At 43.4% G+C, this 18,795-nt stretch overlaps 1 protein-coding gene across 5 annotated transcripts in view; it reads left to right on the forward strand.

Moving 5' to 3' along the window:
* Positions 1–14,195: 14,195 nt before the first annotated feature.
* Positions 14,196–18,795, forward strand: part of zbtb46 (zinc finger and BTB domain containing 46) — a 61,902-nt gene continuing 57,302 nt past the window's right edge. Inside the window, exon 1 of one of the 5 annotated variants that reach the window (XM_044351966.1) lies at positions 14,196–14,425. Coding sequence is in view for 3 of the 5 variants with exons in the window: in XM_044351963.1 (XP_044207898.1) it covers positions 15,904–15,949 (46 nt within the window). In the remaining 2 variants the exon portion in view is untranslated. Of the gene's footprint in view, positions 14,426–15,541; positions 15,950–18,795 lie in introns of those variants that run through there. The other 4 variants (XM_044351964.1, XM_044351963.1, XM_044351968.1 and 1 more) reach the window with 4 other exon arrangements.

Raw genomic sequence — 18,795 nt, forward strand, 5'->3', positions numbered from 1 at the left:
CCTTTTAAGGCAATCAAATGCAATAGCCTTTTACATCCTGATCTCTCACTGAGATTAAACTGTAATGCAATCTAAAAATTACAGGTATAAAATGAAGTGCAAAATGAAGCAGATGAACCTCAATATATCCAATCAGATCTTTTCAAACTGTTTTATATTTAGTAAGAAAGTTTCCAGTTCTATTTCCTATTAACTATCCCAGCAACTGTTTCCATACAAGATAAGTAAGCTCTTATCCACTTTACTATTTCCAGATAATGTTGCTCCTCAGAGAGTATGGCCTATATTCAGACTCGAGAAAATCCACACAGTTAATGATGCAGAAAAATGACAAGTAAAATCGATGTAACTTCTCAATAGACTTTGGCATCTCTGACAATTTTGATTTTTTTTTTTGTCCGGTGAAGCTGCAGACATTTTTCTGTTGTCTTATGATTTTGTAGAGAAGATGAGAGGAACATTGATGCAGCCTTATAAACTCAAGTGTGCTTCTTGTTTGATTGTGTGCTATAAATGTCCTTTATTGGCTTACATTGGTTTATATTGGTTTTCAGATATTTTACAAGGTCTTTATGTTAGCAACCCACCCTTCAGAAACTCTTTGTTCTACAGAGACACCAGGTGCACCCTGTCACATCCCTGCCAATATTTAAAGGACAATGGAGTGTTGCAATCTTTGCTTTTTGGTTTTCTTACTGCCGCAAACTCACAAGTCTTTATTCTGGCTTGCAGTAATTTTATCAGGACAACTGTGTTACAACTAAATGTATTCACGTCAGCTTTCCTTTGCCCATGAAAACTGATTTTACAAACACCCTTTCAGAGGAAAATGGTTGTGTAGAAAATGGACCAGAGGAGTGTGTGACCCCATTGACCTTTCTTTCATCGGGGTTAAGGGTCAGATTGGGATCCAGCTCTCTGTGGAGAGATTAAACCCGGTCACCAAGGTAACATTATGTCCAACCGGTTTGACCAGGGTCACATCAGTGAATGCTGACTCTTATATTACACACTGACTTTGATTTTATGAGTGGAGAAGGAATTAAAAAACATACAAATCTGTGTATCTGTTCATTTTTAACTGTCTTTGTGTTTTACTGTTTATCTCAATTGATCAAAAATGTTTTAATAAAAGAAAGAAATTATTAACTATAATTTAAACGTGTCATTTGTGTGTGTGTGTGTGTGTGTGTGTGTGTGTGTGTGTGTGTGTGTGTGTGTGTGTGTGTGTGTGTGTGTGTGTGTGTGTGTGTGTGTGTACGTGTGTTTTCACACTAGCTCTCCTAGGTTTACCCCACAGGATTCGCTTTGTGAGTCAGCCGACCGGGGTTGAAGGGTTTGAGCCACTTTGCCTGGGGTCAGTTTGCTGGGAATTAGTGAGTTGAATGAGCATGTGTGCAGACTGAAAAGCCAGATCATGGTGGAAAAGTGTGAGCTGAACTGAGTCTCAGAGAGGATGTTCAGGTCGGCTTATGTCATGTAAGGAAAGGTGGTTGAATTCATGTGCACTTATAAAAACTGTAAAAAGTATTGCTGCACAATCAGATAATTTGTTGTTGCTTTTTTCAAAGAACCATGCCAGTGGATTTGTGGTTAAATCTATTTCTACTTTTTTTTTTTTTTTTTTTGATTGATTGAGATTTGGTTGATTTTTTTTTACTTTCCAGGGAACACTGGTTTCCATTCATTTTGCCAAACTATGAAAATCAATATCTAGAGAAATGAAAATCGCTTAAGATAGTTAATCCATCACAATAAATATTTAATTGTTCTTTAATTTTACATCACAGTTATGTTGATGGATTTAGGAGCACTCTGATATGTCAGATTTGAGTCTGAGCAGTAACCATTTTAGTGCAAAAAGCAACCAAACTCAAATTATCATTTTCACAATTAGTTTTGACAATGTACCTTGTCAATGTACTTTCTGGCAGCCATCTAACAACACTAAAATGTTAAAACATCCTTACATACAGCAGCAAAGGAGACTTGAAAATTCTCTCTGGTCTCGTCTATCACATGAGTATGATTACGATCAGTTAACTGCATCATCAAGGCTCTGCAAGATATTTTTTTCATATTGTTTCATGCTGTTCAGCTGTGTGCATAATGTAGGCGGGAAGTCAATCTAAACACTTAACGCTTCAGAAAATGGCCGGATATAATATAAATAAAGATTATGTGATTTGTAGTGAATGAGCTAAAACATGCAGCACCTTCCAGCCCGGCCAATATTTTTTCCTCAACATAGACAAAAAGCACATGAGGCAAACAGCCAAGTGTTTTGTTACAACAGTATAAAAATTCAAAATGACACAACGGTCAGTGTAGCACATGACAAAAAGGTACGTGATGGTCAACTTCTGCTTCGGCAATCACTGTTTATGTAAGCGAGTGACCATCATCTGTGTGTGTGTGTGTGTGTGTGTTGGAGGGTTAAAAGGTGTGGTGGGAGCTGTGAGCTGAGGTCAGTTAGTTCCAGGCCCAAGGAGAGCGCCGCCACGGCCTTGGAACAGTGTGGGGGTGGTTCACTTCCCCTTTCCCTGCCTCACGGCTTCCTGTGAGCGCTATAACCGTTAACCACACCCTCCTCCCCTGGCCTACACCCCCCCTCCCTCACACAACCACCACTACCACCGCCACACACCAAGCCCTAGAAAACACTCGGCTAGTACACCAACTCTCCCCTCTTTCTCCTTTATTCCCTAGCCAATGAACACACACACACTCCAACAATAGTCCTCTTCCCTCGTACTGTAGTAGTCACACCTCTCCCTGCTCTCTCTTTCTCTCCCTGCCCTGACAACCATCTCTCTTGTTTCTCTCTGTGCCTGACCCTCCGCCAGCTAATTATAAAGATAAGTTAAAATGAGCGTATGTATGTAGGCATGTTTGTGCTTGAGCCGTTGTGGCTACGCAGGTGGGTTTGCACTCGTGATAGGTTCACTGCATTCTTCCCAATGCCGGTTTCTCATCATGTCATCAACCATGTGCAACTCTCATTGAAAGACATTCTAAAGACCCCGTCTGTGCTTAGCAAGAGCTGAGTCACCACTGAAAGAGATTGGTGAGCAGATTCTGCAACATTCCCCGTTGTTAAAAGAAATTGAATTATCTTTTTTTGTGTTGTTTTTTGTGACTGAATGACCCAATTAAAACAATACAGCCATGCTCTGATCTGATCACTGGCCACGTCTCACTGTCTCACTGTGCCACACATCACACCTACAATAGCAGCATTCTTACTATACTCCCATCAGACATTATGCTGCAGAAGAGGCGAATTCTGAACGAGATCTTCTGTGTCAGTGTGTATGTGAGTAGGCGTATATAAGCCTGTGGTCTGTGGAGGGACAGTAGAGATGTGTTGAAGAGCGTGCATGTGTGTATGTGAGTGGGGAGGTGTGTGTATACGTTGTGTGTGTGAGCACAGTGGTGGTGATGCTGGGGGGGGAGGGGGGGCGGTGAGGTCTACTCCTCTAAAGGGAGTGCTGTTCCTGTAGGGGAGAGGAGGAGAGGGGTGGAGTGCATGGAGTGAGTGTATGTGGGGGAGTGAGTGTGGGGGCAGCTAGGCCATCTGGACTGTGAGGAGGCTGAAGAAAGGGAGAGTGTGTGTGTGTGTGAGAGAGAGAGAGAGAGACAGAGAAAGCAAGGAGTAGGGTGTAGGGATGAGAAAAGAGAAGGAAAAGAGGGAGGTAGAGCAGAAATTGAGGGTTTGAGAGAGAGGATGGAGATACATGAAGAGCAACAGAGGGAGGAATGTTGCTTGGGGTCATAATGCTAAACATTTCCACGGCAATACACAACATTCTGCAAATGTATTGATTTTACTCAATAGAGAAACAATAAGTGTGTGAATGCGCATGTGAGCGTAGGCTCGGGAGAAGATATTTGTGTTTCCAACCCTCCACATTCACTCAGTCAATATTCACTATATGAGGAATTCTATGCTAAAGAATATTCTGTCAAATGTTCACCTGCCAAAGCCATCACACAACTTTTACTGTGCTCACTGTCACACTCACCTACAGAGTGAAACATCTGTACTATTATGTACTCAGACTCATGATATCTGAGTAAAATATGAGCATAACTGAAGTGATCTTAATTCATTATTTATAGGCACAGATAGAGGAGTCTGTTGTTATGTTGCATACTTGCCACAAGGTGTTGGAAGATGAGTGTTGTTTAGTAAGTTTATTTATGTGCTGGCAGACACATAAATACACAGAATTGTTGTTTGGACCTTAGTAATTAACTAGTGGATGAATTATCTTGACACACACTTTATTTTAAGAATGTCTGTAAAATAAATGACAGTGCTCTTCATTCAGAAATTAGAATGAATCTGTCCTACACCAGAGCTGCATCCAGATGCAGATATAGAGCCACAATAATAGAATTTTGTTTAATATTGTGATGTATTGGTTGTTTTTCTCAAACATTTTGGCTATTTTCTGATGAATTTCCTGATTAAAAACAATTAACAAAATTGAGCTTGTGTATAAGATGATTTTCTATCACTATGTGTACCGTATGTTGATGCTGCTCAAGATGCAGATGCAAAAACTTGTTAAAATAATACATTTAAAGGTTTTCTCAGAGGCATAGTCCAACCAGACTGAAAAAGACATGGAGGGTATTCAGGAGACATCATTCAAATTTACCCAAAACTCTCTAACTTTGACACAAAAAATGGACCCTGTAGATGCAGAATCAAACTTTATTTTATATCTCAAAGCTCATAAAATTTTTATGCTGTTGATTCCAGATGTACATTACCACATGTAGTTTGGCACTATGAGGTTTATACAGTGTGTCCTTTTGCAAAATTAACAAAACAACCAAAAATAACATTGTAATTGTAAATCTGTGTAAATGCAGAGATTCTGACTTGCTGTAGTAGGAAAAGCGCAGGTGTTACTAATGACAATAATGATGGCTGCATTATATTCAAGTTGAATCAGCTAAAAGGAATTCAGCCATCATTCATTTTATTATTTACACCTGAGATTTTCCGATATGTCAAAATGTCTTATGTGAGAAAGGTCTGACATGGACGGAATAACCTGTGAAGGGCCCCCTATCAACCCCTATTCCTCCCGCTCTCTGTTGTCACAGTTACAGGTTAATATTTGTTTTGATTGGTTGCCAAACTTCAAGAGGCCGGGTCTTATCTAACCAATCCTTTCTCTAAGAAATTACGTTTATATACCACTAAATTATTAGCCCAATTATGTTGCACTGACAAACATAATTGCTGCCAGGATTGTTCACAGGTAACATTTTTTCAAATGAATATATACATTTACTGTATGTACCTCACTGAAGTCATACGGAGGAGGTCGGGGCGGATGGCAGGCGTACCAAATGCAGTTGCATCCAAAACAAAAAATACTTTGGTTAAGTGAAAGATTGTTGTTAGATATTAATAATCATGTTGTGTCTTGTGCTGAGTCACTGGAGACTTTTTCTGAATTAAACAAACCATGATATTTCAATAACCTTAACCAAATGCTGCCAGTATCTGAACATAACCATAAAAAGGTTTAATAATGCTCTATTTACTTCCAACAGATATTGTGTTGCAAGATCTGATATTTTAGTGGGGAAAAAAATAAAATAGGCTGTCACTGAAGATTTTACTCATACGACAGAATCAACATGTTTTAAACTTGCCAGATACATTAATGAACAACAGTTTTTCATCATGTTGACAGAAAATGTAATTTGGGTGGCATTACGTTACCTTCAAAACTTATTTGCTGTTGCAGCTTAGTAGTATATAAATGTAATTTCTGGGAGACAGTGTTGTATTTATGATGAGTCTGTCAGAGGGCAGACACCAGAGAGAACGAGTAGAGATAGGAACGCATGAAAGTAGCGTGCTGCTGAAAAGAGCAACTTTTTGTTGAGGCTGTGATGGACAAAAACTAATAACCCTCATCCCGGACGTATTCTGGTTTAAAGCCAGAAGAGTTCACCGGGGTTCAGGTAAAGCCTGCATCTTTTCTTATTGTTGGCAACCAAAGGCATGCAGCATATGTTGTAGCCTGTTAATAGCTGGTACAGTACTACCTGTGCTGTGGCACAGTGCAATATGTTAAGTTTTTCTGTTCTGCAATACGTGGCACTAGATTTGCTGTGTGGACCTGTCTGAAGGCCCTTATGATGTCATATTGTGCTGTAGTGCTTAAATATTCCCAAACAAATTTTCAGTAACCTGGCAGAAACTAGCTGACACAGAAAGTCTGAATCTTTTGAGGCTTTGGAGTTAGCTATGGGGCCTCGAGGCATGTTTTGCCTAGTTGTTAATCCAGCCTTAACAGTGGATGATGATTGTTGGCACTTGATAAATGACTACAAATCTTCTGATTACTCACTACATATTATGTTGCATTGTGGGATAATTTGAGGTCTCACTGTTTGATAGTTAAATAGTGTTCTTTGCAGTGAAGCATGAATGAAATGCTCTCAATGGAAACCAGCAGCAACTGTAATGTTAACCAGCCAAATGTTTGATGTGTACAAGATGCTAAATGACAGTCAGTTATCAGAATGGTTTGTGTAAAAAGATAAACAGGTGCGCAAGACAGACGTGAGTATCAAGGTGAATTAAATTTGATGACTGCACTGACAGACCACTTGTTCTTGGGTTTGGTTCAGTGAAGAGAAAACGCCTCCCTGTACTGTCCCTGCATGGTCAGCTGATCCCCAACCCCTCTGACCCTCATCCTCACCCCTCCTCCTCACCCTCTTCAACACATCACGTCCTATCCCCCGTCTTTTCACCACATCAATATTACCTCCTGTTCCAAACCTCCCCCACTCCCATCCCCTCCCCTGCCCTACGCTCCCTGGGCCCTCCTGGCTGAGAGGTCAGCAGAGGTCAGGAGCTCGTGACTCCCTCGTTCATGCTCTTTCCTCTCTCTCCTGACCCCGCTCTTGTTCTACCACAGCTCCGTCCATCTCTCCCTCCCTCCGTATCTCTGTCCTCATCTTTTCGTCTCATTATTTGACCCACTTTTCCTTTCTCTCTCTCTCTCTCTCTCTCTCTTCTCTCTCTCTCTCTCTCTCTCTCTCTCTCCCTGTTTCAGATTTCTCTGCTCCTTCGCTGGCTCGAGCAGTTCTTGGATGGCGTATTGATTGGGGTTTCTATTCACCTTCACTCACATCCTCTCTCTCTTTGACTCTCTCTCTCTCTCTCTATTCCTTTTGTTCCCCCGTGTACTGTAATGCTCAAATCTCTTTGATCTGTGTGTTTGTGTCTGTCTATCTACTGCTTTCCTAAATGTCTCCATTTACTGTAAGCTCTACCACCACGCTGTGCTCAATTCGTCTCTATCTCCCTCTCCAACACACACACACAGACACGCATGCACACACACATTGACAACTTGATATTTGAAAAAAAAATCTGGTGTGCAGATTTATAACATGGGATTGTAGTCTGACTTGCGGATCACATTTAACACATTTGTCTGGTCTGCTAGTCCTTTCTTTTTGTCGTAAATGTGTTAGTGCGTGCATACACATGACATAAACCCACGCTTTTCCTTACATGTTAACCGCGGTTTGTAAGTGGGATCTGTTTTCCTAAAGGCCATCGGTCTTCAATCATCATTTTGAAGAAGGACCATGCAGCTAAGAACCTTGGGTACTTTAGGGGATTTACATACAAGCGTGTGTGTATACACACGGTGCAAATACACATACACATAAGCGCAGAGCAAACACAAACACGGCCAAGAGGGAGGGACTGTACTTTACCCCCACATAGCTGAAGGGAGAGGAGATGAGGTACAGAAAAAAAATTAGAAACCAAATTAGAGGAACTGGTCAGGCGAGGAGGAGAGGCAGAGAGGAGTTGGAGGGGAAGGAGGGGGAGGGGAGGGGTTGAAGGAAAGGAGGGCTAGGACAAACAGAGCCAGTGACCTGAGGAGGGAGTGTCTGAGAACCTACCCAGCATGCATCAACAAGAAGGCTGCTGAGAGGACAGAAATAGGAGTTAAAACAGCCAGAGCAGCTCACAGAGAAAAAGAGCGAGTGCACAATGTCGAACGTGTGCGTCGGTGTGAGTCGTCTTTGTCCGGCCGTCACCCTCTGACCCTTCCCTTGTATGCTCGTGTCTCTACTCTTACATAGTAGCCCTAAATGATCCCTGACAAAGGCCTTTCTTGTGTCCGTCCCTTAATACTCCCTCCCCCCCATGCTAAACCCCTCCAACATGCGTCATCATCACCCCCTCACACCTCAGTGAGACAAACACAGGCCTGAACACACACACACATGCCTGACAGCAAGATAGGATTTTTGAAACACACATAGTGATCCCCATCTCCCCCTCCCTGAGGAAACCATCTCCTGACTGGTGCATCCCACGCCTTCCCAGTCAGCCTCTCCTGGAAGGGTGTAAAAGTCTGGGAAATGTTTTAATTCTGAGAGTCAGCAGGGTGGGGTGGGGCAGGAGAAAAAGACTTATCATATTATCATCCTGATGACTCTGCCTGTTTCCGTTTGTCTCAGTCAAAGCGGTATCTAATCGTCACACTCAGATATATGACAGACACTCAAAACCGCACCAGCATAACGACTGATGAATATCCCCCACATAAAACAACCCTTCTTCGTTGTGAAGACAGTCAAACTGGGATACTCACAGATTACAACCTCCCACAACCGTGACCTCCACCCCCATCCTCTTCTAACTCTCTCCCATTCTCCCTCTCTCATCCTTTTCGCAGCTCCTTCTCTCCCCCTGTCTTCTATTGCCTCATCTCTTTCTCTTGTTGGTGTAAGTAAGCAGCTTAAACACCTACAGGGTGTGACATTGGGGCCCCACGCGCCTCCGTATGCAGTCAGAGCGGGTGGGAGAAGGCAGCGCTGAAAAGGAGAGCGTTTCATCCGTCTATTCTCTCCACCCCGCTCTGCCTGGCATCGACGGCGTAAGTGTGGTTTAGGCAAAGCCAAGGCTGTCCCCTCACATTAGCCGGGGCTGAGCCAGACAAGCCGTCATACCCCCCCCCCCCAACCCCACGCAAGACTGTCCTCCGCTGCTCATCTCAACACCTCCCCTCTCTCGCTCTCTCTCTCTCATCCTCTCTCCTCCTTTCCTCCGCTCAGCTCTGCCATGGGCACCGGTCCCCAATCTCCAAGGTGATTATGACAAAAACGAACGACCCCCAAGAGACGGGGCCAGCAGAGATAAGAGAGAAAGAAGAGGATGGCACAGGGAGAGAACGAGGAGGAGGAGGAAGGGATTGGAGATGGATGATGTAACAGGGATTTTTGGCTGTGCATTATGATTTGGGTTGAGAGTTTCAGAACCAGCAGTTCATATCAGCCTGTATCTATCTATATCTCTATCTCTCTATCATCTTGAAGAAATAAAGAAGCAATAGATAGATAGATTACATACATTCTGTATACTGTACATAATTACATAGATAGATGGCGACTTGTACAGATAGGATCCTCCTTCCATAGGGGTCAAAGATAATTTGTTGTGGTGTGGAATAGGGTCATGACCCCACACGGTCAGCGGGGTCAAATCAAACAGCGGCACTGAGCCCAAGAAGGTCATTAAAGAGACAGAGAGGCCTGATGGGAGGGGGAAGCTGAACAGGGGATGCTGTTAACCCCTTCCCCTGCCTCCCTGCAGAAATAAGAGGAAGCGATGAGAAAGGAAATGTAGTGGAGGAGAAGAGATGAGAGGTCATATTATTGTAGCATAGCAACCCAGGTTTCAGTGTGGGTTGAGGCAAGCAATAATATATAATATTGCTGAGAGGTTAGACAGCTTAGAAGAACCTTTCAAGATGGATGTGGAAAGAGAGGTGCACTTTCTGCACAGAAGAGGGGGAGGGAAGGTAGGAGAGGGGGTGGGGGTGAACAGAGTCGGCAGAAAAAAATAGCCAATCCTCCCATCTTCATCCACCCCCCCCCTCCCCTCCTCCCTCTCTGTCTCTCTCTTTTTCTTTCCCTCCCTCTCCCTCCGCTCTGTGCATCATTAAAACAAGCAGAGTAGTGTTCAGAGCGTGGGGCTGCACTGAGACGGTGACCTCCACAATAAGAAGATGTTCTTGCTTCGGGGAAGAGAAGGTCGTTTTGTACTCCTCTCTTTTCTTTCTCCCACTACTTCCAATGGAGTAAATGAGATTTGGAGGGGGTAGGAAAGTGGAGGAAGGGATCAAGAGGGTAGACATGCAGAAAGAGAGACGGAGATAGCGAGATGCAGAGGGAGAGAGGGCAGTTTAATGTGGGATTCATAACACAGGGAGCTAAGATATGATAAACAGGAAAAGATCTGAATTCCCTATAAAAACGAAGTTGCCAGGAGGGTTAGAGCGAGGCATACGGGGGCTGAAACCTCAGAAATCCAGGGCATGAAAAGCCTGAATATTTTTCATCTAGGAGGAAGATTATTTCGGCCCCTAACTGGGGAAAATTCATGTGTTTTTCTCCGCACATGCAGATGGACACAGTGAGGTCAGCCAGGAGTCGTCCTTATCAAAGAAGACCACATCTTGAGGGGTGACGAGGGTGCTATCTGCAGCTCTGTCCAGAGGCATCTCTGCATCATATACATACAGTAGGCACAAAGGCTTTAGGGATGACAGGAAGTCTTATGGGTGACACGAGGACAGGCAATGGTGCGAACAGCCCCGGCACCCCCCTGCATGTCGCCTTCACACGGGAACAAAATGTGTGGGCAGCAAGCACAAACACATTCTCTGTATCCTCTGGATGATTATACATCCTTTAAATCCAATAACCTCGATTCATTCTGCTTCTCTTGGTGTCATTCTTCGTTGTGCTTCATTCATTTTTACTTTCTTTGAGAAATCTGCTCATTCTTTGGCTTCCTTTTCCTCTTTTATTAATGCCATCCTTCCCTCTTTCCTCTTGCCCCTCAATCCTTTCCTTCCCTCGCTTCCTTCCTACCATCAATGGCCTTCGTTCCCATACTCTTAATTTGCTCTTTCTGTCTGAGGGAGTACTCTTTATAAAAGCCTTGTCATTTCCCAATACCGATTTGAGTATCACTAAGCTGCACCTTCACGCATATTGTTGTCTCACACCTTGTGCCAAATATTCCTTTGTAATGCCTTCCCCCATCCCCTGCCTGCACCTGGTAGAGATAGTGTTCTTTCAGCCGCAGGCTCTGCTTTCTATACAAGCAGGGCTAGGATGGCACAAGCAGCACACAGCTGTTCCCCTTGGTAAATTGATAGTGAAGGGTAGTGGATGGGGCTATGAAAGCACCTCATGCTATTTTTATGACAGTTGTAGATTTTTTTGCTCTTTAATTCGATGTGACCAATTATGCCACTGCGTTCCTCAGCAGGGGGTTCGAGCTGGGAGAGCAAATTAACGCTTGACTTCAAAAAAGTTTTCCTAAAGTGCGTTTATGTAGCTCATCCCTTTGTCGCAGTTCAAACGCAAGTCATCACGAAGGGACATGGTTTCACTTCCTGCGCTGAGCAAAGATGTGTGTGTTTCTTTTTTCCGCATCTGTATTTTTAATGCCATCTCCCAGGCGTCATCGACAAACTTTAAAAGCAAAAAACAACATGCCTACTTTCATTTCTTAAAAGTCAAACCAGCGGTGGAAAAAGCAGAATACAGTAGAAGAGCGCTATTCAGCCTGATACACTGACCCTCCTCCTCAATCCAAACACACACACAAAAGTCTAGAACACCCCTACCACCTTGTGTTTCAAGGACTCTTCCTGAACATAAGTACCACACACACAGATACACAACACCATTGTACAGAACTCCCGCTAGCCCCACACGCCACCACTCTCCGTCCTGAGAGGATTGTCGTGATGAGTGTTCCCAGGACTGAATACATGTGTAAGTGGCCTAATGATGCCTAAACCCATCCACGAACAGACATAGGGGGGGGCTGCTGGGGGTTAAGGATGTGGCATAGAAAGAGGCTGGGGTCATGCTTGTCGTGTCAGGCGGATTGAAAGGCCATGTTGGCAGGAGGTAGTACAGCTTTGAGTAAAGCAGCTTGTTTCAGGCAGGGATTGTATTTGCGGACCCTACTCGAAGAGAGAGAGAGAGAGATCCGTGCCTGGGCATTACAGACCTACATCCTTAATCCACATGGCCTGACATTCTCCGTTATCCGACCCTCAGCAGCCAACTATCCAGAGTGATGGAGGCCCAGCTCTACCCCCTGCTGTGTCATACCACACATCATTCTGTCCCCACACACACACACACACACACACACACGCACACAGACACACACATACTACATGTTTTGCTGTGCCACCCGCTCTCTTCCCCATTAACTTTTCCCACTTCCTCAAACCTACAACGATTCCTGATCACAGCACACACGCTTATTTCCTAAGAAACATGCTCATCCGCAGTTCCTCATTACTACAGACATCCACACACAAGGTTCACTGTAATGTCCTGACCCTGATACACGCACACACACACATACACTCACTATGTTAATGGGGTGGTGTTGTCCACCCCATTAACATACATGAGGGGGTCAAAATATTAGGAACAACATTCAATATAATGCACTCCAGTACATCACCACCACCCACTATGACCTCAATAATAAACAAATAAGTAGATTTATCTCCTTTCTTACAATGTCAACAAAAACTTAAAATGTATAAGCTTTGTGAAAGTAGAATTTATGGTAGAGCTGCTGCACTGGATCGCATTAGATTGCACAGGTGTTCTTAATTAGGTGCTCGGTGAGTGCATATACACACACAAACTCACTCCTGTTCACATTTCTTGTCTTTTTCAAGTCTTTTTCCAACTTTTTCATAGAAAATACGCAGCTTCTATATTGTAGCCTCTTAATATGAATTAAGTTTTTATTATTGTGCCATGCTTACAACCCCCATGAACTTACAAGACACCAAAATTTCATATAAGCTAAAGAACCTGAGTTCCGCGTAGTTTCAGCTCTAACTATGAAAAAGTCAAAAAATAGAAAACCAACTTGAACAACTTTCACAATCAGCTCCTCAGAAATTCACTGTCTACAACAAAATGAATGATGATATCCTGTGTTCCAACTTTGTGATTACAACACAGAGCAGCTGTGTGTTTGTCTGCTTGTATTTGTTGCCTTTTTTTAGCTATGTCTATATTTTTGTCTTACTGTACTCTCCGCTCAGTTTGTATAAGCACACTGAGAGCTCTTGGCAGCTGAAGTCAAATTCCTTGTGTGTCAGCAGTACTCGGACAATAAAGTTGATTCTGGTTCAGAAAGTGCAGGTAGAGTACAATACAATATCAGGTGAATATTGCAATAAATAAAACAATATTTTCTAGCTGCTTGGGAAAACACACAACACTTCTAATGTCTCTTTCTCTCTCTCTCTGTTGTTTCTCAAGCGTTAAACAACTTTGATACCTCATAATTTCCCCTATAACTTAACAACAAAGCAAAATCAGAAAAAAAAAATCATTGATGTGTGAAAGGGAGAGGTCAGGCTAAAGTGGAATTACCCCAGACTTTTTGCCAAAAATTGCCTTGCATGCTGCACATCACATGGCTCCCAAAGGTGTTTTCCAGCCAAACCGTGTCAAACTGTAAATGTCACTCTTATTATTTATTTATTTTTTAATTTTTTTTTTTTTTTTACAGTATGTGACTGACTGCTGTTTCCTTGTTATTGCCACAAGAGGGGGTAAGTTACAGTAAGCCCCTGGTCATTACTGAGCCCTATGGCAACAGACGCACAAGTCAGAAGCACCATAAACCACACAGACAGGACTCATGACAACCCCACTGCTTACATCATAACACAGAAATATCATCATTATCATCATCATCATTATTATTATTATTATTATTGTTATTGTTATTATTATTAGTATTATTATTATTATTATATAAAATGGCTGAATTTGCCTGAGTGTTTCTGATAAGAGTGGGACACGTCTTAGATCAGATGGATACGCGCGGTGCGTTCACGTTGTCTCATTTCCTGACTCTGCCCAGAGAGAGAAAGAGAGAGAGAAAAGAGAGAGAGAGAGGAGATACGGGGACATACTGAGATAGAGAGAGAGAGAGAGAGAGAGAGAGAGAGAGTGTAGGGGGAGAGTGAGATAGAGAGAGAGACGGAGAGAGAGGAAGAGAGAGAGACATAGACATACACAGAGGAGGAGGAGGAGGAGGAGGGGGAGGCTCCTGATACCAAGACACGGAAAAGCAGGGGAGGGAAAGAGAGAAAGAAAAAAGGGGCTGGTGGAGGAAGAGCGGGGAGTGGGAGAAAACAGGGGGAATAACACTTAAAGAAAGCATACAGAGGAGAGGAAGGACAGTACCTAGGGCTTTGGACATCCCCTCCTTTCTTCTCTCAGGCTGTCACACCAGATTGGACTCCGAAGGACCGACACCGCGTCCACCCCAGACCCCATGGGGTAACAGGTATGTCTGACTTCCTTATATTAGTAGTAGCTCTTTTTTTCATTTTATCAGCATTCAGCCCGGCTTCCCCCCCTGCTAACATGTTTGAGATTTCATTCAGATGCGGCGGATATCGCTGGATTTCCATGCCTTTATATCATGTCAACAATTAGTTTTCTGCCTCACGCAGCCATCGCGTCTACAGCTGATAGTTGGTGGGCGCACAGGTTGGAGACATGACACAATGCAACTCTTCGCAATCGTGGCACTCGTTATAGTTGGCCATCGGAAAAGCGACCGTATGAAGGCCTGCCTGTCTGTTTTTTCCGCCGCTTTTTTATTCCAGTCCATTGGCATAATGTTAGCCACGGCGTGAGTGCATTTTGACAGCTAAATACCCGACCGAGTGAGCAAGCGACAGTCTGAAAGTACGCCTACCTGTTCCATACGTGACAGCCAGCTGTCTATTACGCTTGTTGATATTTGGAAAAGCTGTCATTCGCTGACGAGATTCGCACATTGTACATTTCACACATTATGTAGCTGATTGTGGAACACAGACAGTTGTCTTACACAGTAAAGATATAACTATACTTTATAATGTGTGCTTTAATATATGTAGCCAAACTGATCTAAAATGGAAATTGTTTGATACTGAGTGCGCAAAATGGATATTTGGAGTTTTTTAATGATGTTGGTAATAGCGCCCAGGAGGAAAACAAATCTTTAATTTGCAGGATATTATTTTTAATAAATATCATCTGCCTACACAAATGTATTTTCTTAAGGCTATACTTTAAGAAATCTGTCAGTTTGTGACACTTGCTGGCGCATACATCATCCTGTGTTAGGTTTCGTGTGTTTTGGGTTGAGTTTGGTGAAACGAGCGGATCCTGGTGAAATTTGCAAAGTTTTTGAACGGCATTGACAACCCGTGCTTGAGGGGGGTCATGCAATTGCATGCGGAGATATTGTGCTACATAAAATATGATGATGCTCCCCCGTGCAGCCGTCTGGAGGGGATTCAAAATGAAAGCGCTCGGAGCTTGGAGGACAAGGGCTTAAACCCTCCTCCTTCTCCCCTCGATTAACCTCCAAAAGGGGGATTTCTCCAGCTGGAAATTTCTGCTGCGTCAACACCCAACCCCAGAGTACTACCAGACAAGACAGAGGGGGGGGATTTTGTTTGCAGAAGGTGCTCTCGGGTAATTTTTGTAATTGTTGAGGTACCGCTGATCACCATCTGATGCGTATTGAGAGTTAAAAAGTGTGGCGTCAAGTGTTTTCTCTTTATTGGCGACTGAAGCTGGAAGCGTCTTTGCCTCTCTCTCGCTGACTGTCTGTCTCCTGCGCTGTGTGTGTGTGTGTGTGTATGTCTGCTGTCTGTGTCTGCCCTCTCAAACCGGTCAGTTCCGTCTTCCTCCATTTTCTACCATGCTTACCATGTGAGAGGGGAACATCCCCACTTCACTTACGCTCTGTGTACGGTATATAAAGCAATGCGCGCCTGGTTGACGTGCACCTCCAAGTGCAGCCTGCAGCCAGGTGAGTCTTGTACAAATAATCTGTAAAAGTGACAGAGATCTGGTCTGTTTCATCCTTCATCTAATCATTATCTCCTTGCATGCAGTTTCCCAAACTTTTTTTTACGTTACTAATGTGAGGCAAACTTAGATTGGCACAGAGATTTCTTTCTCAGGATATATTGTTCTACCTTGTTACATGATATGAAGCCTATTGCTGCTGATGAAATGATATAATCTCTTCTCAGCCATCAGTGATGGAAACCCATCACCTGAGAGGACATCATTATTATACACTCAGCCATTGTTGTACTAACTTTTAGCAAATTAAAGCACTCCACATTTTGCAGGAGATCCTCCAACTCTTTGAGTCAGGGAGCTGCTATATCAGTATATTTTTTGTCTTCTGTGTTCTAGTTATTTTTGTAGTTTCAGGAACTTTACAGTACAGGAAAGCCTTTTTTTCTTTTAAACTTTCGTTTAAAGTGCACCCTCTTAGCTTACAGCTATAACTGCATGTCCAGTCAGTAAGATTTAAGCATTTCCCTCTCTGTGACAGTGGCTAACTGGATCTTTGGGATTAAGAGACCATCTAGCGATTTTTCCAAATTGTCTTAGGCCTCGCTGGATTTGTCCGGTTGTTTTGTCCTTCCTACTGCCGAGTTAAGGGTTGGAGCTTGATATGATAAGCCCTCCAAAGTCTTTTATTCAGTTATTCAATTATTGTAGGATTGTGTGTGTCTGTGTGTTTGTGTGTGTGTGTGCGTGTGTGTTTCTACGCATGTGTGTCCATCCGTGCACATTTTGTCTGAGTCCTCATGAGCAGACGAAAGCTTAGAAATCTGCTTGTAATGTTTGCAATTCCCGGCTATTATAGCTTTAACAAATAAACCTGTCAGCCAAACTGTCACCGTGACATGCACCATCTCCCAGAATGCTTTTGGTTTGCCCCCCCCCTGCTTCTGAGCTTGCTTCCTTCAGGTAGGGCTGTGTAGCATTACCATTATAAGAGTAGTGGACATCAGTGTGTGCACGTTCATGTGTGTGTGTCTGCACCTTCTCCATCTGTGTGTTCCACGGGGAAAATATAATACAGACCAAGACAACAGCTACAAGCATGAGTGGAGGAGGAGTGTAGGCGAGATCGGTCGAAAGATGGAAAAAATATTAGCTGCGCGTGTGCTTGTGGGATTGCAAAGGAGGATTTGAAGCACTTTCCACTTGTCTTATCTGACATGAATGGACATTTTTAAAAGTTGATTAAACAAGATAAGTACGTTAAATTCACCTCTCAGTTATCGTTGGTCAAAGCCAAAGTTGCGTGTGATGTGTATTGAAGGCGGTGGAGGCTGTTAGGCTCGATAGTATCCACACACAAGGTTGAAGAGTTTGGAGGGGGGGGGGTTTGTGGGGGAACAGTGAAGGTCGGGCTGGGTGTGAAAAGAGGGTGAGAAAATGAGGTGTAGGGGCTTGGGTTTGGGTGGTAGTCAGGTTTGAAGCTCGTGACACTTGCCTCTTCGCTTTGTTTGTGAATGTGTTTGTATGCGTGTGTGTTTAAGCCTGCTGGTGTGTGGGTGGTGCTCAGTGCTCCCATGCAGGTTGTGGGCTGAACTGTGTGGTAGCAGGTTAGTCGGCTTCAGCTACGCAAACCCTGGGGATGTAGTGTACTACCCCCTCACTTGTGTGTGTGTGTGTGTGTGTGTTTTATTTAGACAAAAATTATATTAAACTGTACAGTAACCTTACCTAATCTATCGTCATTCTCCAGAAATAGAAGGACAAATGCTCCATAAAGAGACATTTGTTCCTTGTTAGCAACCTTGTACTCCATTTATCTCTCTGTTTCTGTCTCTCTCTGCCAGTTTTCTTGTCGACATCCCCCCCTAGGAGCTCACTTGTTAATGGGATCACCTGTTTGGCTAACACACTGCAAAATGAACCGTTTACACTCGCGTGTACACATCTTACATGACACGCCACGTCTCTCCGGAGTTTTCTGACAACTCTCTCTTCTATCTGTCACATTTTGAGTATTACCATTCTCACGTCTGATTTCTATGTTAAGACAGTTTGGCACACATTAAACCCCGGATCCAAACTAGCTCCATCCCCCATCCCCTAATAACTCCCAAGGCTTTTTTAGCTTAAATAGCTTCTATAGCTCATTGTGCGGTGCTGAATACAGGTGTTCCTAATCCCCATGGGGTTGCACGGATGCAGTGGGGGATGTGTGTGTGTGTTTGTGTGTAACAGCTGTCTTCCCTATCCACCTATCTGACAAGCTCATCTTCCCCCCCAACTAGAGAGAACAGGTGAGTTTAAGCCGTCCACACCCCCAAACCACACACACACACACACAGACACACACAAATACTCTCCACCACCCCACTAGTCTTTTCACGTAGGTGTTAATATTTCATAGCAGTATCTGTGAGAGCGCGTGCGTGCACGCATGCATGCTCCTGCACGCACGATAGAAGGTCAATGAAAGGAATAAGCTCTCTTGTTCTTGTCTTATGTTCTTTTGTCCCTGAATATTGAATTGGAAGGTAATTTACAGCTTGCTCTCTATTTTTTATAATCTGCGAGTATGAATTGAAAGTTGAGATGTGAGTTTTTGATTTGATCGTTGCTAAAAAAATAAAGGTTTTTTTTTTTTTGTGCAGTCAAATTTTTCTTAGGAGTTGTTGATATTGCAAAACACCTTTTGGATCACACATTCCTGAGCAAGCAGATGAGGGATTTCAGTTTATGTGCTTTCATCAGGGTGTGTTCTTCTTTTATTTAGGAATGCGGAGCAGATCGGCTCTTTCCAAGCAGAGCCTCATGATCACACAATGCTTATCAGCCTCATGAGTTATTTTCTGG

This window comes from Thunnus albacares, chromosome 5, assembly GCF_914725855.1.
Source record: "Thunnus albacares chromosome 5, fThuAlb1.1, whole genome shotgun sequence".
Classification (NCBI taxonomy): Eukaryota; Metazoa; Chordata; class Actinopteri; order Scombriformes; family Scombridae; genus Thunnus; species Thunnus albacares.